The sequence below is a fragment of the Triticum aestivum genome, chromosome 4A (genome assembly GCF_018294505.1).
Source record: "Triticum aestivum cultivar Chinese Spring chromosome 4A, IWGSC CS RefSeq v2.1, whole genome shotgun sequence".
Taxonomy (NCBI): Eukaryota; Viridiplantae; Streptophyta; class Magnoliopsida; order Poales; family Poaceae; genus Triticum; species Triticum aestivum.
Genome location: NC_057803.1, coordinates 161830870 through 161847315, shown reverse-complemented (window position 1 = coordinate 161847315; position 16446 = coordinate 161830870). Strand labels below are relative to the sequence as shown.

Genomic DNA, 16446 nt, shown 5'->3' with positions numbered 1-16446 from the left:
CATCCCCTCGGAAATTCCAAGGTCCCTCATGCATAACTCTCTCCCAATCTCCTAAACAGGACAGTTGAACTGAGTACAGATTATCTTCCAAGGGCTTAAATTTGGCCTCCTGTGCTATATTCCATGCTGACCGCATGTTTCTGTAGAACCACGTCTGACTGTATGATTTGGAGGTGTTTACCCTAGCCAGAGCAATCCATCTGGGTCCCTGTGGAGGCGCATCTTTCTCATCAAAGATCACATCATCAAGATCTTCTTCCTTCAGCCCAAGTTCTGCCATCATCCGCTCGACATCGCTTGCGCCCGAGGAGCCCGAGGCCCCTTCAGCCGCCATCAGAAGAACCTTACCCGATGCAAAAGTGACCGGGTATATTGGGGAGACCCTAGAACCACCGTTCCCTGCCTAACCTCGCGCGAGAAGAGTGCGACGGAGGAAGACAGAGAGAGATCGCTGATAGGGAAGGAAAAGCGATCTACTCGACGGCATCGTAGTCGCCGCCGCGAGAAACAAAAACCCGAACTCGAGGGAACTGCACTTTTCCTTTATCTAGAAAAAACTGGGCTTTTTTGGCCCAACTAGAGGCTCGAGGGTTTTTATAGTGGTTAGCCTGGAGTTAATTGCACAGAAGTACCACAATTCAGGCATCACATGCAGATTGGTACCACGATTGCTAATTTTTGCGTGTCAGTACCAACATTGGTCCAAATTTTTGCAAATTGGACTAAAACGCGTATTTATACGTATTGACGCCCGATCCGACAGGTCGGGCCCACCCGTCAGGTGCCACGCTGGCCAATCGGCGCATGCCCGCGTGCTGACTAGGACGAGCCGGTGCGCTGCTGTCCTAACCGGTCCGGTCGCACCAGCTCCAGCCCGGCCGCACCATTCCCCTCCCCCTCCTCCTCCTCGCTCGAACCCTAGTCCATGGCGTCGGCGATTCCGCCAGTCGGCGGTGAGGGCGTCCACGGCGGCGGCGAGGGCGTCCACGGCGGCGGCGAGATGCCGTTCTGGCCTCCTAGCGGAACGGTTGGCGTCGACGGGGATGGCGGCGACGAGTCCAGCTCCGCGTACTCGACCGACGACGAGGAGTCGATGTTACTCACCATGGAGCAGCGGTTGCGGTTGGCGCATCAGTGGGTGGCGAACCCTAGCAGCAACCATGAGTTGACGCATGGACTTGGCGGCGTGCTGTAAGTACCCTTGTCCTACTCCTCTGATTCATCCAATTGGGCATTTTTAGGGTTTGTTCATCTTCTGCTTTATCTAGTTGGGGATTAGGTTTTATCCAATTGAAGTGACTAGACTAACCTAGTAAGATAGTGTATTGCACTCTCAATTTAGTTCAATTACTGTGGCTCTCCAAATTGTTCTGTACTGTTTGGTACTGTAATTTAAGCTGTTTTGTACTTTACTATTGCTCTCCAAAATTTGCTTTTGTGCTAAATTAGTAAATAATAGACTTACAGGTTACTTTAAATTGTAATGTACTGTACTGTTGCTCTCCAAATTAAGAGTAATTATAATGAATAAATGAAATTTAATTTTTTCTGTAGTTTGGATGAAGACATTTGGCAATTAAGGATCCATTTTGATGCAAGAGAACCATTGGAGATGAAGCTGTGTGGTTCAGATATTACTTATCTAAATTTGGTTGCAGTGATGGAAACCCAAGGATTTAATGCATATGATTGTTTGTTTCACATTGAAAATCCATCTTTAGGAGAGAAAGGGCTGGATTTGGTAGACAGTCATGCAGAATTACAGATGATAAAGAGGAAGATCCAGGACAAATTGGTGCTTAATTTGCTAGTCAGGGCTTGTCCACCCCCTGATACTGATTTTGAGATGCAGCATTTTGAAAAGCCAGACTTGTCCACTATGGTGTACCAAGAGCCTGTTGTTTATGATCTGAGTGAGCCTCCTATCTTAGCTGTTGATCAGGAAGGAGTAGTCTTTGAGAGTCAATGTAGCACACATCACCCTGTTGCTCCTGCTGGTGTTTGCACACAAGAAAGCAGAAATGCAACTAACAAGTTGAAAGCAGTTTTGGAAGAAGAAGAGGGATACCAAGGATTTGAGGCTTATGAGGACAGTGATTCCTCTGATGAGGATGGTCAAATTGGAAGTGACCCTAATTACATGGTTGATGAAGAAGATGTAGAGGTGGAAGAGGGAAAGAGGCAGAGAGAGCTAGAAGTACAAGAGGAAGAATCAGATGATGATCAATCAGAAGAGGAAGAAATGCTGCATTATGAGGGTGACACTGAAGTTGAGGACCCATTTGAGGTAGAGGAAGATAGGACTTTTGAACAAGAAGAAGAAACTATAGTTGAACCTGTAAAGAAGAAGCAGAAGCTGCCAGTTAGAAGAGGCCCAACCACTAGGTCACATTGTAGTGAGCTACCAGAGGTTGAACCTGATTTCAGACCATCATCAGATGAAGAAGAGGAGGGGTTGTTGAGGGAGAGTGATGATGATGGTTTTCAGCCACTCTCTTTTGTCCTACAAAAGAAAAGGAAGAGTAGGGCAAAGAAAAGGCCTCCTAGGAAGTGGTACAATGAGAAAATGGAGCAACCACATGAGCAACTATGTATGAAGTTGTGTTTTAGGGATCAGCATCAATTCAGAGAAGCTTTGTTGAATTTGCACGTCACCCAGGCCAGGAATTTCAGGTATCACAGGAATTCAGATCAGAGGATAATTGTTGAGTGTACAGATAAAAAATGCCAGTTCTCAATGGTGGCAGCAGTTATAAAAGGGGAGAAAACATTTGTAATTAAGAAGATGAGACTAGAGCACACTTGCCCTAGTACCACTGAGACCACCAGGGTTAGTGCTAAGTGGCTAGCACAGAAATATGATCATCTCTTTAGATCTGATATAACTACTGGTATTCAGACTATAATTGATGCATGCAATGAAAAATATGGTGTAGATGTGCCCAAGTGCATGGCATATAGGGCAAAGAACATAGCTATTGATGCTGTGTTAGGAGATCACAGGAAGCAATATCCTAGGCTTAAAGACTATGCTCAGACTGTCATGGACACAAACCCTGGGAGTAGAGTAATAGTCACTACTGTTACTCCAGTACCTAATGCAAAAATACCCCACCCAGGCCCAAGATTCCATGCCATGTTTTTTTGCCTTAATGGAGCAAGGGAGGGGTTTCTCAATGGGTGTAGGCCTTTCATTGGTTAGTTCTTGAACCTTGTGTGAACCATTTACATATCTGCAGCTTATCTGCAGCATCACCCTTTGTGTTGTTGTGCACATTACCCTCCAGCGGCAGCCCAGCCAACCTCTTCCTCGTGAGATCATCCATATTAGCATCTTTGCCTTTGCCGTCCACTACCATGTCATCCTCTCTCCTTCCCGTCTCCTGATGAGCTGGGAAGTTGTTCATGTCGGCCTCGCGTCGATTGCCTGAAGGCCCCCCTGTCCGGCCTCCCCTACGGCCACCTCTCCGACCTCGGCCCTCTCCAGGACCTTGGCTTGCGCGCATGGCCCAGCTAGCTCATAAATGCTTGAAGACTAGAGCCGAAGGGGGATGAATCCCAGTACCGTGTTCCTTATAAAGATGACCCAACATGCCACACATGGCGCACCAATCAGGCAGCTTCTCATACTTTACCCTATAGATCTGTCTTCCCCCCCCCCTCTGATCATAGACACAGCGTTCTGCAGGGGTTTAAACACATTCAGCCGGATCCACACCCTATGGAAGTTCCCCACAAAATCATGAGACGGTTGTTCTGTGAATAGCACTTCCCCCACCTTTGCGGCTAGTGGAGTAACCAGGTGAGCAAACAGATCTGGAACATGATCCATATGTCAATCGTCTCCAGCTTGATGGATGAAGGTTTTGAGACCCCATCATAAGGCGCAAGAAGCACTGCATCCCCTCGGAAATTCCAAGGTCCCTCATGCATAACTCTCTCCCAATCTCCTAAACAGGACAGTTGAACTGAGTACAGATTATCTTCCAAGGGCTTAAATTTGGCCTCCTGTGCTATATTCCATGCTGACCGCATGTTTCTGTAGAACCACGTCTGACTGTATGATTTGGAGGTGTTTACCCTAGCCAGAGCAATCCATCTGGGTCCCTGTGGAGGCGCATCTTTCTCATCAAAGATCACATCATCAAGATCTTCTTCCTTCAGCCCAAGTTCTGCCATCATCCGCTCGACATCGCTTGCGCCCGAGGAGCCCGAGGCCCCTTCAGCCGCCATCAGAAGAACCTTACCCGATGCAAAAGTGACCGGGTATATTGGGGAGACCCTAGAACCACCGTTCCCTGCCTAACCTCGCGCGAGAAGAGTGCGACGGAGGAAGACAGAGAGAGATCGCTGATAGGGAAGGAAAAGCGATCTACTCGACGGCATCGTAGTCGCCGCCGCGAGAAACAAAAACCCTAACTCGAGGGAACTGCACTTTTCCTTTATCTAGAAAAAACTGGGCTTTTTTGGCCCAACTAGAGGCTCGAGGGTTTTTATAGTGGTTAGCTTGGAGTTAATTGCACAGAAGTACCACAATTCAGGCATCACATGCAGATTGGTACCACGATTGCTAATTTTTGCGTGTCAGTACCAACATTGGTCCAAATTTTTGCAAATTGGACTAAAACGCGTATTTATACGTATTGACGCCCGATCCGACAGGTCGGGCCCACCCGTCAGGTGCCACGCTGGCCAATCGGCGCGTGCCCGCGTGCTGACTAGGACGAGCCGGTGCGCTGCTGTCCTAACCGGTCCGGTCGCACCAGCTCCAGCCCGGCCGCACCATTCCCCTCCCCCTCCTCCTCCTCGCTCGAACCCTAGTCCATGGCGTCGGCGATTCCGCCAGTCGGCGGTGAGGGCGTCCACGGCGGCGGCGAGGGCGTCCACGGCGGCGGCGAGATGCCGTTCTGGCCTCCTAGCGGAACGGTTGGCGTCGACGGGGATGGCGGCGACGAGTCCAGCTCCGCGTACTCGACCGACGACGAGGAGTCGATGTTACTCACCATGGAGCAGCGGTTGCGGTTGGCGCATCAGTGGGTGGCGAACCCTAGCAGCAACCATGAGTTGACGCATGGACTTGGCGGCGTGCTGTAAGTACCCTTGTCCTACTCCTCTGATTCATCCAATTGGGCATTTTTAGGGTTTGTTCATCTTCTGCTTTATCTAGTTGGGGATTAGGTTTTATCCAATTGAAGTGACTAGACTAACCTAGTAAGATAGTGTATTGCACTCTCAATTTAGTTCAATTACTGTGGCTCTCCAAATTGTTCTGTACTGTTTGGTACTGTAATTTAAGCTGTTTTGTACTTTACTATTGCTCTCCAAAATTTGCTTTTGTGCTAAATTAGTAAATAATAGACTTACAGGTTACTTTAAATTGTAATGTACTGTACTGTTGCTCTCCAAATTAAGAGTAATTATAATGAATAAATGAAATTTAATTTTTTCTGTAGTTTGGATGAAGACATTTGGCAATTAAGGATCCATTTTGATGCAAGAGAACCATTGGAGATGAAGCTGTGTGGTTCAGATATTACTTATCTAAATTTGGTTGCAGTGATGGAAACCCAAGGATTTAATGCATATGATTGTTTGTTTCACATTGAAAATCCATCTTTAGGAGAGAAAGGGCTGGATTTGGTAGACAGTCATGCAGAATTACAGATGATAAAGAGGAAGATCCAGGACAAATTGGTGCTTAATTTGCTAGTCAGGGCTTGTCCACCCCCTGATACTGATTTTGAGATGCAGCATTTTGAAAAGCCAGACTTGTCCACTATGGTGTACCAAGAGCCTGTTGTTTATGATCTGAGTGAGCCTCCTATCTTAGCTGTTGATCAGGAAGGAGTAGTCTTTGAGAGTCAATGTAGCACACATCACCCTGTTGCTCCTGCTGGTGTTTGCACACAAGAAAGCAGAAATGCAACTAACAAGTTGAAAGCAGTTTTGGAAGAAGAAGAGGGATACCAAGGATTTGAGGCTTATGAGGACAGTGATTCCTCTGATGAGGATGGTCAAATTGGAAGTGACCCTAATTACATGGTTGATGAAGAAGATGTAGAGGTGGAAGAGGGAAAGAGGCAGAGAGAGCTAGAAGTACAAGAGGAAGAATCAGATGATGATCAATCAGAAGAGGAAGAAATGCTGCATTATGAGGGTGACACTGAAGTTGAGGACCCATTTGAGGTAGAGGAAGATAGGACTTTTGAACAAGAAGAAGAAACTATAGTTGAACCTGTAAAGAAGAAGCAGAAGCTGCCAGTTAGAAGAGGCCCAACCACTAGGTCACATTGTAGTGAGCTACCAGAGGTTGAACCTGATTTCAGACCATCATCAGATGAAGAAGAGGAGGGGTTGTTGAGGGAGAGTGATGATGATGGTTTTCAGCCACTCTCTTTTGTCCTACAAAAGAAAAGGAAGAGTAGGGCAAAGAAAAGGCCTCCTAGGAAGTGGTACAATGAGAAAATGGAGCAACCACATGAGCAACTATGTATGAAGTTGTGTTTTAGGGATCAGCATCAATTCAGAGAAGCTTTGTTGAATTTGCACGTCACCCAGGCCAGGAATTTCAGGTATCACAGGAATTCAGATCAGAGGATAATTGTTGAGTGTACAGATAAAAAATGCCAGTTCTCAATGGTGGCAGCAGTTATAAAAGGGGAGAAAACATTTGTAATTAAGAAGATGAGACTAGAGCACACTTGCCCTAGTACCACTGAGACCACCAGGGTTAGTGCTAAGTGGCTAGCACAGAAATATGATCATCTCTTTAGATCTGATATAACTACTGGTATTCAGACTATAATTGATGCATGCAATGAAAAATATGGTGTAGATGTGCCCAAGTGCATGGCATATAGGGCAAAGAACATAGCTATTGATGCTGTGTTAGGAGATCACAGGAAGCAATATCCTAGGCTTAAAGACTATGCTCAGACTGTCATGGACACAAACCCTGGGAGTAGAGTAATAGTCACTACTGTTACTCCAGTACCTAATGCAAAAATACCCCACCCAGGCCCAAGATTCCATGCCATGTTTTTTTGCCTTAATGGAGCAAGGGAGGGGTTTCTCAATGGGTGTAGGCCTTTCATTGGTTAGTTCTTGAACCTTGTGTGAACCATTTACATATCTGCAGCTTATCTGCAGCATCACCCTTTGTGTTGTTGTGCACATTACCCTCCAGCGGCAGCCCAGCCAACCTCTTCCTCGTGAGATCATCCATATTAGCATCTTTGCCTTTGCCGTCCACTACCATGTCATCCTCTCTCCTTCCCGTCTCCTGATGAGCTGGGAAGTTGTTCATGTCGGCCTCGCGTCGATTGCCTGAACGCCCCCCTGTCCGGCCTCCCCTACGGCCACCTCTCCGACCTCGGCCCTCTCCAGGACCTTGGCTTGCGCGCATGGCCCAGCTAGCTCATAAATCCTTGAAGACTAGAGCCGAAGGGGGATGAATCCCAGTACCGTGTTCCTTATAAAGATGACCCAACATGCCACACATGGCGCACCAATCAGGCAGCTTCTCATACTTTACCCTATAGATCTGTCTTCCCCCCCCCTCTGATCATAGACACAGCGTTCTGCAGGGGTTTAAACACATTCAGCCGGATCCACACCCTATGGAAGTTCCCCACAAAATCATGAGACGGTTGTTCTGTGAATAGCACTTCCCCCACCTTTGCGGCTAGTGGAGTAACCAGGTGAGCAAACAGATCTGGAACATGATCCATATGTCAATCGTCTCCAGCTTGATGGATGAAGGTTTTGAGACCCCATCATAAGGCGCAAGAAGCACTGCATCCCCTCGGAAATTCCAAGGTCCCTCATGCATAACTCTCTCCCAATCTCCTAAACAGGACAGTTGAACTGAGTACAGATTATCTTCCAAGGGCTTAAATTTGGCCTCCTGTGCTATATTCCATGCTGACCGCATGTTTCTGTAGAACCACGTCTGACTGTATGATTTGGAGGTGTTTACCCTAGCCAGAGCAATCCATCTGGGTCCCTGTGGAGGCGCATCTTTCTCATCAAAGATCACATCATCAAGATCTTCTTCCTTCAGCCCAAGTTCTGCCATCATCCGCTCGACATCGCTTGCGCCCGAGGAGCCCGAGGCCCCTTCAGCCGCCATCAGAAGAACCTTACCCGATGCAAAAGTGACCGGGTATATTGGGGAGACCCTAGAACCACCGTTCCCTGCCTAACCTCGCGCGAGAAGAGTGCGACGGAGGAAGACAGAGAGAGATCGCTGATAGGGAAGGAAAAGCGATCTACTCGACGGCATCGTAGTCGCCGCCGCGAGAAACAAAAACCCTAACTCGAGGGAACTGCACTTTTCCTTTATCTAGAAAAAACTGGGCTTTTTTGGCCCAACTAGAGGCTCGAGGGTTTTTATAGTGGTTAGCTTGGAGTTAATTGCACAGAAGTACCACAATTCAGGCATCACATGCAGATTGGTACCACGATTGCTAATTTTTGCGTGTCAGTACCAACATTGGTCCAAATTTTTGCAAATTGGACTAAAACGCGTATTTATACGTATTGACGCCCGATCCGACAGGTCGGGCCCACCCGTCAGGTGCCACGCTGGCCAATCGGCGCGTGCCCGCGTGTTGACTAGGACGAGCCGGTGCGCTGCTGTCCTAACCGGTCCGGTCGCACCAGCTCCAGCCCGGCCGCACCATTCCCCTCCCCCTCCTCCTCCTCGCTCGAACCCTAGTCCATGGCGTCGGCGATTCCGCCAGTCGGCGGTGAGGGCGTCCACGGCGGCGGCGAGATGCCGTTCTGGCCTCCTAGCGGAACGGTTGGCGTCGACGGGGATGGCGGCGACGAGTCCAGCTCCGCGTACTCGACCGACGACGAGGAGTCGATGTTACTCACCATGGAGCAGCGGTTGCGGTTGGCGCATCAGTGGGTGGCGAACCCTAGCAGCAGCCATGAGTTGACGCATGGACTTGGCGGCGTGCTGTAAGTACCCTTGTCTTACTCCTCTGATTCATCCAATTGGGCATTTTTAGGGTTTGTTCATCTTCTGCTTTATCTAGTTGGGGATTAGGTTTTATCCAATTGAAGTGACTAGACTAACCTAGTAAGATAGTGTATTGCACTCTCAATTTAGTTCAATTACTGTGGCTCTCCAAATTGTTCTGTACTGTTTGGTACTGTAATTTAAGCTGTTTTGTACTTTACTGTTGCTCTCCAAAATTTGCTTTTGTGCTAAATTAGTAAATAATAGACTTACAGGTTACTTTAAATTGTAATGTACTGTACTGTTGCTCTCCAAATTAAGAGTAATTATAATGAATAAATGAAATTTAATTTTTTCTATAGTTTGGATGAAGACATTTGGCAAGTAAGGATCCATTTTGATGCAAGAGAACCATTGGAGATGAAGCTGTGTGGTTCAGATATTACTTATCTGAATTTGGTTGCAGTGATGGAAACCCAAGGATTTAATGCATATGATTGTTTGTTTCACATTGAAAATCCATCTTTAGGAGAGAAAGGGCTGGATTTGGTAGACAATCATGCAGAATTACAGATGATAAAGAGGAAGATCCAGGACAAATTGGTGCTTAATTTGCTAGTCAGGGCTTGTCCACCCCCTGATACTGATTTTGAGAGGCAGCATTTTGAGAAGCCAGACTTGTCCACTGTGGTGTACCAAGAGCCTGTTGTTTATGATCTGAGTGAGCCTCCTATCTTAGCTGTTGATCAGGAAGGAGTAGTCTTTGAGAGTCAATGTAGCACACATCACCCTGTTGCTCCTGCTGGTGTTTGCACACAAGAAAGCAGAAATGCAACTAACAAGTTGAAAGCAGTTTTGGAAGAATAAGAAGAGGGATACCAAGGATTTGAGGCTTATGAGGACAGTGATTCCTCTGACGAGGATGGTCAAATTGGAAGTGACCCTAATTACATGGTTGATGAAGAAGATGTAGAGGCGGAAGAGGGAAAGAGGCAGAGAGAGCTAGAAGTACAAGAGGAAGAATCAGATGATGATCAATCAGAAGAGGAAGAAATGCTGCATTATGAGGGTGACACTGAAGTTGAGGACCCATTTGAGGTAGAGGAAGATAGGACTTTTGAACAAGAAGAAGAAACTATAGTTGAACCTGTAAAGAAGAAGCAGAAGCTGCCAGTTAGAAGAGGCCCAACCACTAGGTCACATTGTAGTGAGCTACCAGAGGTTGAACCTGATTTCAGACCATCATCAGATGAAGAAGAGGAGGGGTTGTTGAGGGAGAGTGATGATGATGGTTTTCAGCCACTCTCTTTTGTCCTACAAAAGAAAAGGAAGAGTAGGGCAAAGAAAAGGCCTCCTAGGAAGTGGTACAATGAGAAAATGGAGCAACCACATGAGCAACTATGTATGAAGTTGTGTTTTAGGGATCAGCATCAATTCAGAGAAGCTTTGTTGAATTTGCACGTCACCCAGGCCAGGAATTTCAGGTATCACAGGAATTCAGATCAGAGGATAATTGTTGAGTGTACAGATAAAAAATGCCAGTTCTCAATGGTGGCAGCAGTTATAAAAGGGGAGAAAACATTTGTAATTAAGAAGATGAGACTAGAGCACACTTGCCCTAGTACCACTGAGACCACCAGGGTTAGTGCTAAGTGGCTAGCACAGAAATATGATCATCTCTTTAGATCTGATATAACTACTGGTATTCAGACTATAATTGATGCATGCAATGAAAAATATGGTGTAGATGTGCCCAAGTGCATGGCATATAGGGCAAAGAACATAGCTATTGATGCTGTGTTAGGAGATCACAGGAAGCAATATCCTAGGCTTAAAGACTATGCTCAGACTGTCATGGACACAAACCCTGGGAGTAGAGTAATAGTCACTACTGTTACTCCAGTACCTAATGCAAAAATACCCCACCCAGGCCCAAGATTCCATGCCATGTTTTTTTGCCTTAATGGAGCAAGGGAGGGGTTTCTCAATGGGTGTAGGCCTTTCATTGGTTAGTTCTTGAACCTTGTGTGAACCATTTACATATCTGCAGCTTATCTGCAGCATCACCCTTTGTGTTGTTGTGCACATTACCCTCCAGCGGCAGCCCAGCCAACCTCTTCCTCGTGAGATCATCCATATTAGCATCTTTGCCTTTGCCGTCCACTACCATGTCATCCTCTCTCCTTCCCGTCTCCTGATGAGCTGGGAAGTTGTTCATGTCGGCCTCGCGTCGATTGCCTGAACGCCCCCCTGTCCGGCCTCCCCTACGGCCACCTCTCCGACCTCGGCCCTCTCCAGGACCTTGGCTTGTGCGCATGGCCTAGCTAGCTCATAAATCCTTGAAGACTAGAGCCGAAGGGGGATGAATCCCAGTACCGTGTTCCTTATAAAGATGACCCAACATGCCACACACGGCGCACCAATCAGGCAGCTTCTCATACTTTACTCTATAGATCTGTCTTCCCCCCCCCCTCTGATCATAGACACAGCGTTCTTCAGGGGTTTAAACACATTCAGCCGGATCCACACCCTATGGAAGTTCCCCACAAAATCATGAGACGGTTGTTCTGTGAATAGCACTTCCCCCACCTTTGCGGCTAGTGGAGTAACCAGGTGAGCAAACAGATCTGGAACATGATCCATATGTCAATCGTCTCCAGCTTGATGGATGAAGGTTTTGAGACCCCATCATAAGGCGCAAGAAGCAATACATCCCCTCGGAAATTCCAAGGTCCCTCATGCATAACTCTCTCCCAATCTCCTAAACAGGACAGTTGAACTGAGTACAGATTATCTTCCAAGGGCTTAAATTTGGCCTCCTGTGCTATATTCCATGCTGACCGCATGTTTCTGTAGAACCACGTCTGACTGTATGATTTGGAGGTGTTTACCCTAGCCAGAGCAATCCATCTGGGTCCCTGTGGAGGCGCATCTTTCTCATCAAAGATCACATCATCAAGATCTTCTTCCTTCAGCCCAAGTTCTGCCATCATCCGCTCGACATCGCTTGCGCCCGAGGAGCCCGAGGCCCCTTCAGCCGCCATCAGAAGAACCTTACCCGATGCAAAAGTGACCGGGTATATTGGGGAGACCCTAGAACCACCGTTCCCTGCCTAACCTCGCGCGAGAAGAGTGCGACGGAGGAAGACAGAGAGAGATCGCTGATAGGGAAGGAAAAGCGATCTACTCGACGGCATCGTAGTCGCCGCCGCGAGAAACAAAAACCCTAACTCGAGGGAACTGCACTTTTCCTTTATCTAGAAAAAACTGGGCTTTTTTGGCCCAACTAGAGGCTCGAGGGTTTTTATAGTGGTTAGCCTGGAGTTAATTGCACAGAAGTACCACAATTCAGGCATCACATGCAGATTGGTACCACGATTGCTAATTTTTGCGTGTCAGTACCAACATTGGTCCAATTTTTTGCAAATTGGACTAAAACGCGTATTTATACGTATTGACGCCCGATCCGACACCGAGGACAAAGAGCTTTGGTTGCTGCACTCGGTGGTGACGGGGGGCAATCCCCTTGGCCTCTGCGCTGTGTCACCAGGCGCGCCCTTCACGTTCGCGTGCCCCGGCGCCAGGGATGGTGAGGTGCACGTCGAGCGGTGGGAGGACAAGGGGGAGGTCGCGGGGTCCGTGGTGGCCATACGTGCACACTCTTCCCGCCTTGCATCCATTGCCATGTCTTGCGACGGCCGGCTCGTGGCCACAGCTAGCGTCAGGGGCACCCTCGTGCGCGTCTTCAGCGCCACTGACGGCGCGTTGCTCCAAGAGGTAAGTGGCGGCGCATAGATCTTAGATCGCCGGTAGTCAACGATGCCTATCAAATTATGTCTTTTTTTAACGGTATCAGATTATGTTTTGTCAAATTTTGTTCAAAGGAAAATTGAAATAAAAACAAATAAATAAGAAGTAGAAATCATGCATACGCAAAGCTGTCTATCTTTCCAAGGATAGAAGAAAATAGAATGATTGTAAGGGAGGGTATAACACATGGCACAAACACAAGATGACATGTAGGTCAACTGGTCAAGTAATGGAAATGAAAAGCAATTGACTAAATCTACTGATTATAGCTCAATCCAATACCTTGTGCAATTCTACAAGGTTATGCCTTGAAATGATTATTTTTTTTGTCCTCTGCAATCTGGTTATTGAAAACTCTCAGTTGCTCATCATCCTGAACATAAAAGGAAGTATCACACAGCTGTAAAGATAACAGCATCGTCCAAACTAGGAGGGCTTGTAGTTAGTACGTTTTCAGATCAGCAGGAGAGTGCAATCAACACTAGGAATAACATAATACTATTTTTGGAGACTAAAATGGTGTAAACTTACCTTTGGAAAAGGAATATAGAATTTAATTCCGAAGAGTTTCGCTATGCCACTGGACTTTGAAGGTTTCCGCCCTTGTAGTCCCCCTTACCAGCCTCTTCAAGGATGATGTCTGAAAAAAATACAAATTTCAATTAAGTACAAATTTTTAGCCATTGCTATGCTAATGCCACCATAAATGAAACCAACTCTCCAAGTCATTATTGCAAAGAAAAGTAGCTCACAGGAACAATGTAAATTCGACTGCAGAACATCATGCAACAAGGAAGAGAATGACCCAATTATGTTTTCTACCTACTTCGCTAAGGTAGAGCATTTGTTAGGTTAACAATGAAAAGCACTGCCTATTCTGGAGGGTGCATTTAAATTGTGGTGGCTTCATAAAAGCACTTCCATTATGCTAGTTTTTTACATATAAACCTACGGCAAGATTCTTCTGATAGTTGTGACAGCAATATTTTACTAGATTTGATAATTATTCTCTGCAGCCAACTAGATTTGATAACAATTCTCTGCAACCAACTGTAGGTTTGTTAATCGTTCTCTGCAACTATCTACAGTTTAGTGCAGTGCAGTGCAGTGCAGTGCAGTTTAACAGCAACCTGCCACCAGGCAGTCTTTGCCAGACCTGTCTGGAGTTGGGCACCTGGTAAGGCCGGCCAACCTGGATCAGCTAAGACAAACATTGTTTCGAGTTTCGACCAGGTCAGGCCAGGCCTTGCTTGCTAGCAGGCTTATAATGTTGCACTTACTCTCACCTTGATCTGGCACAGGGACTAAGCATATATGGGATTGCTTTTGTATTTTCTTCAAAAAATAAAAATGATGTGAGGTCATGCAAGTAGCATACCAAGTGGTCAACTGCTAACTTATCCAGCTATATCAAACTTATCCCTTACTCTGTGCTAATAATGTGGGATGAGCACAATGAACAGAGCCCATGGGAATATTTAGCAGGTTAGGTTAAGCAGTGTATACATGTTATCAATGCTAAAAGTTTCTTTCATTCCCAGAGTCACCCATCACTGGTAATACAAAACAAATGAGGGAACGGCCAAATGAGAATACAAAAGAGCAAGGGAAAATAGCATGATACTTTTGCAGGTCTCTTCCGGTTGAAGGCCTCATAGATGCAATAAACTAGGCAGTAGGCACATACTGTGCCATAACTTATACCTAGATGGCTAGATGAGCACAAGAGACAATTAAAAAGCTAGATGGGAGAATGAGAATGTTTTCTCAATCAGTTGTAACAGAGAAAAACCACGAAACAAACACATTCTTGAATAGATTAGCAAGAAATTACCAGTGGGGACAGGCGAGAGAGATTGTGAAACACCAGCTCGGGTTTGACTTTAATCCGTAGTACTCATTCTTAGTTGTTCCAAGAAGATCTTTCCATGTTTAAAAGAAGAAGAAAAACTTCCTGTTGTGAATTTAAGTTCTAGCATTTGTGCACATTGAGTTCTTCACGCATATGTTTCAAGAAAATGCAAAAACAAAATGTGTTCAGTACACACATTGCATCTTATTTAGGGTATGAGCTAATGGGTAAATAACTTTTCCATGTCTGTGTCCCTGTTAGCTGAGGAGAGGCCGAGACGGAGCAGACATCCACTGCATCGCCTTCTCTCCGGATTTAAAATGGTTGGCGGTCAGCAGCGACAAGGCGACCGTGCACGTGTTCAGCGTCAATGTCGATTTGCCAAGCCTGACACCGGAGGACAGCAACGGTCCCGGCGGTCTCCTAGCAGCCCCGGCGCCGTCGTCTCCAGCAGTAGCTACAGCCAACAAGAGGTCGTCGCTGTCGTTCGCTGGAGGTAATATACTCATAACTCACACGTGTGAGTCCAGGTCTCCAAGCACAAAGTTTATGTTGATTCCTGCATATCTATGTGCATGAGGAACTGAAGGTTGACATCCAAATCCTGCAGGATTCTTGCCGGGCTATTTCAGTTCAGAATGGTCGTCGACTCAGATCCGCGTCCCTGAAGGCACCAAGTACTTGGTCGCGTTCAGCAGTCAGCCAAACACCCTTCTCATCCTCGGCATTAATGGACGGTTGGTCAAATATATACTACTGTACTTGAATTTGCCCTTGCTCTTTTGAGTTTATTTGCTCCGAACTGAAGTGCACTGTTCTAGTCGAGCTTATTTGTGACACTTTTCGCGTGACATTTTGCGGCTGTGGTTTGTGCAGCTTCTACCGGTGCCGATTCGACCCGGAAAAAGGAGGCGTAGTGGACGTGCGGCACAAAGGGACGCCTTGTGGGAGTGAGGAACAAGACGTGGAGTGCATCAACTTCATGAATCCGAGCAAGAAAACATCTAATTCGAAGCCATCATATGGCAGCTAGCCTTGTTATCTTTGCTTTCTTCATCTTCGTCTGTCTTAGGGATGCAGATTTGGAACCTCCAGGGTATCCTTTGATCCTACTTATAGTTCAACTAAATGAACTAACTTTTCAGAATTCACCTCACTTTTGAAAAAATAGTTCATTTGGTTGAACCAAAAAAGTATCGGAGGGTATCCTTTAGATTCAACATTTGCATCCCCAGTCTGTCAGAACAGTAATAAATGCACTACTGTCTGCGGCCCTACACCATTTTGGAACGGTGCATGATTTTGTTTTTGTTCAATGCATTTTGTTACTGTTGTTTGGTGCGTACGCACGTCTGTTTGCTAGCAGTCGGCACTTGCACTCATGATCATGATCTGATGGACATGGTGACAACCTCCCCCACCCCGACTAATCTGGATCAGATCGACCACATCTCCCAAGTATTCTGGGGTGCACTGTTAAACAAGGATGTGTTCTGGGACGAGAACCTTGTAGAGGACACTCAGATTATGGCGGCGTATCATTGCCTTCTCTTTGCATCAATCATCTCTAAAAGAAAATGGCAGGTTGAGGGACAGAGAAGATCAGAAGATTGAATACTTGGCAAAAGAAAGGACTACTAACAATGATGCCTATGGTGAGAAACACATCCCCACTGTGCTTACTTCTGCTAATGATAAAATTGGTACTATTGCACATGATGTGGGAATATGGTTGATTATGATATCAACCTTATTAAAATAGTTGAGCTGGTCAGGGTGGACATGTGGGTTAAAAATAAATTTAATAAAAACTCAA

At 46.4% G+C, this 16446-nt stretch overlaps 3 protein-coding genes across 3 annotated transcripts in view; all 3 read left to right on the top strand.

Annotated features, from left to right (window-relative positions):
• The window catches only part of LOC123085707 (uncharacterized), an 8969-nt gene extending 4573 nt beyond the window's left edge, over positions 1–4396 (top strand). Inside the window, exons 2-3 of the mRNA XM_044507393.1 lie at positions 22–1191; positions 1555–4396. Coding sequence (XP_044363328.1) covers positions 926–1191; positions 1555–3202 — 1914 coding nt within the window. The 5' untranslated portion in view covers positions 22–925 and the 3' untranslated portion in view covers positions 3203–4396. The remainder of the gene's footprint in view (positions 1–21; positions 1192–1554) is intronic.
• A 298-nt stretch (positions 4397–4694) lies between these two features.
• On the top strand, positions 4695–8294 carry LOC123085706 (uncharacterized). The gene is made up of 2 exons (XM_044507392.1): positions 4695–5090; positions 5454–8294. Exons 1-2 carry the CDS (start codon positions 4825–4827, stop codon positions 7099–7101), a joined length of 1914 nt encoding a protein of 637 aa, XP_044363327.1. The 5' UTR covers positions 4695–4824; the 3' UTR covers positions 7102–8294.
• Positions 8295–12463: 4169 nt separating this feature from the next.
• On the top strand, positions 12464–15946 carry LOC123085708 (autophagy-related protein 18d). Its single transcript, XM_044507394.1, has 4 exons — positions 12464–12745; positions 14892–15126; positions 15241–15367; positions 15507–15946. The coding sequence occupies exons 1-4, from the start codon at positions 12653–12655 to the stop codon at positions 15661–15663; spliced, it is 612 nt and encodes a 203-aa protein (XP_044363329.1). The 5' UTR covers positions 12464–12652; the 3' UTR covers positions 15664–15946.
• Positions 15947–16446: the final 500 nt, after the last annotated feature.

Bases quoted from the DNA above. Each gene is read 5' to 3' on its own strand.
- LOC123085706 (XM_044507392.1), top strand. From the start codon at position 4,825: ATGGCGTCGGCGATTCCGCCAGTCGGCGGTGAGGGCGTCCACGGCGGC. The intron at 5,091-5,453 runs GTAAGTACCCTT...TTTTTTCTGTAG, and splicing joins CATGGACTTGGCGGCGTGCT to TTTGGATGAAGACATTTGGC.
- LOC123085708 (XM_044507394.1), top strand. From the start codon at position 12,653: ATGTCTTGCGACGGCCGGCTCGTGGCCACAGCTAGCGTCAGGGGCACC. The intron at 12,746-14,891 runs GTAAGTGGCGGC...TGTCCCTGTTAG, and splicing joins ACGGCGCGTTGCTCCAAGAG to CTGAGGAGAGGCCGAGACGG. The intron at 15,368-15,506 runs GTTGGTCAAATA...TGGTTTGTGCAG, and splicing joins ATCCTCGGCATTAATGGACG to CTTCTACCGGTGCCGATTCG.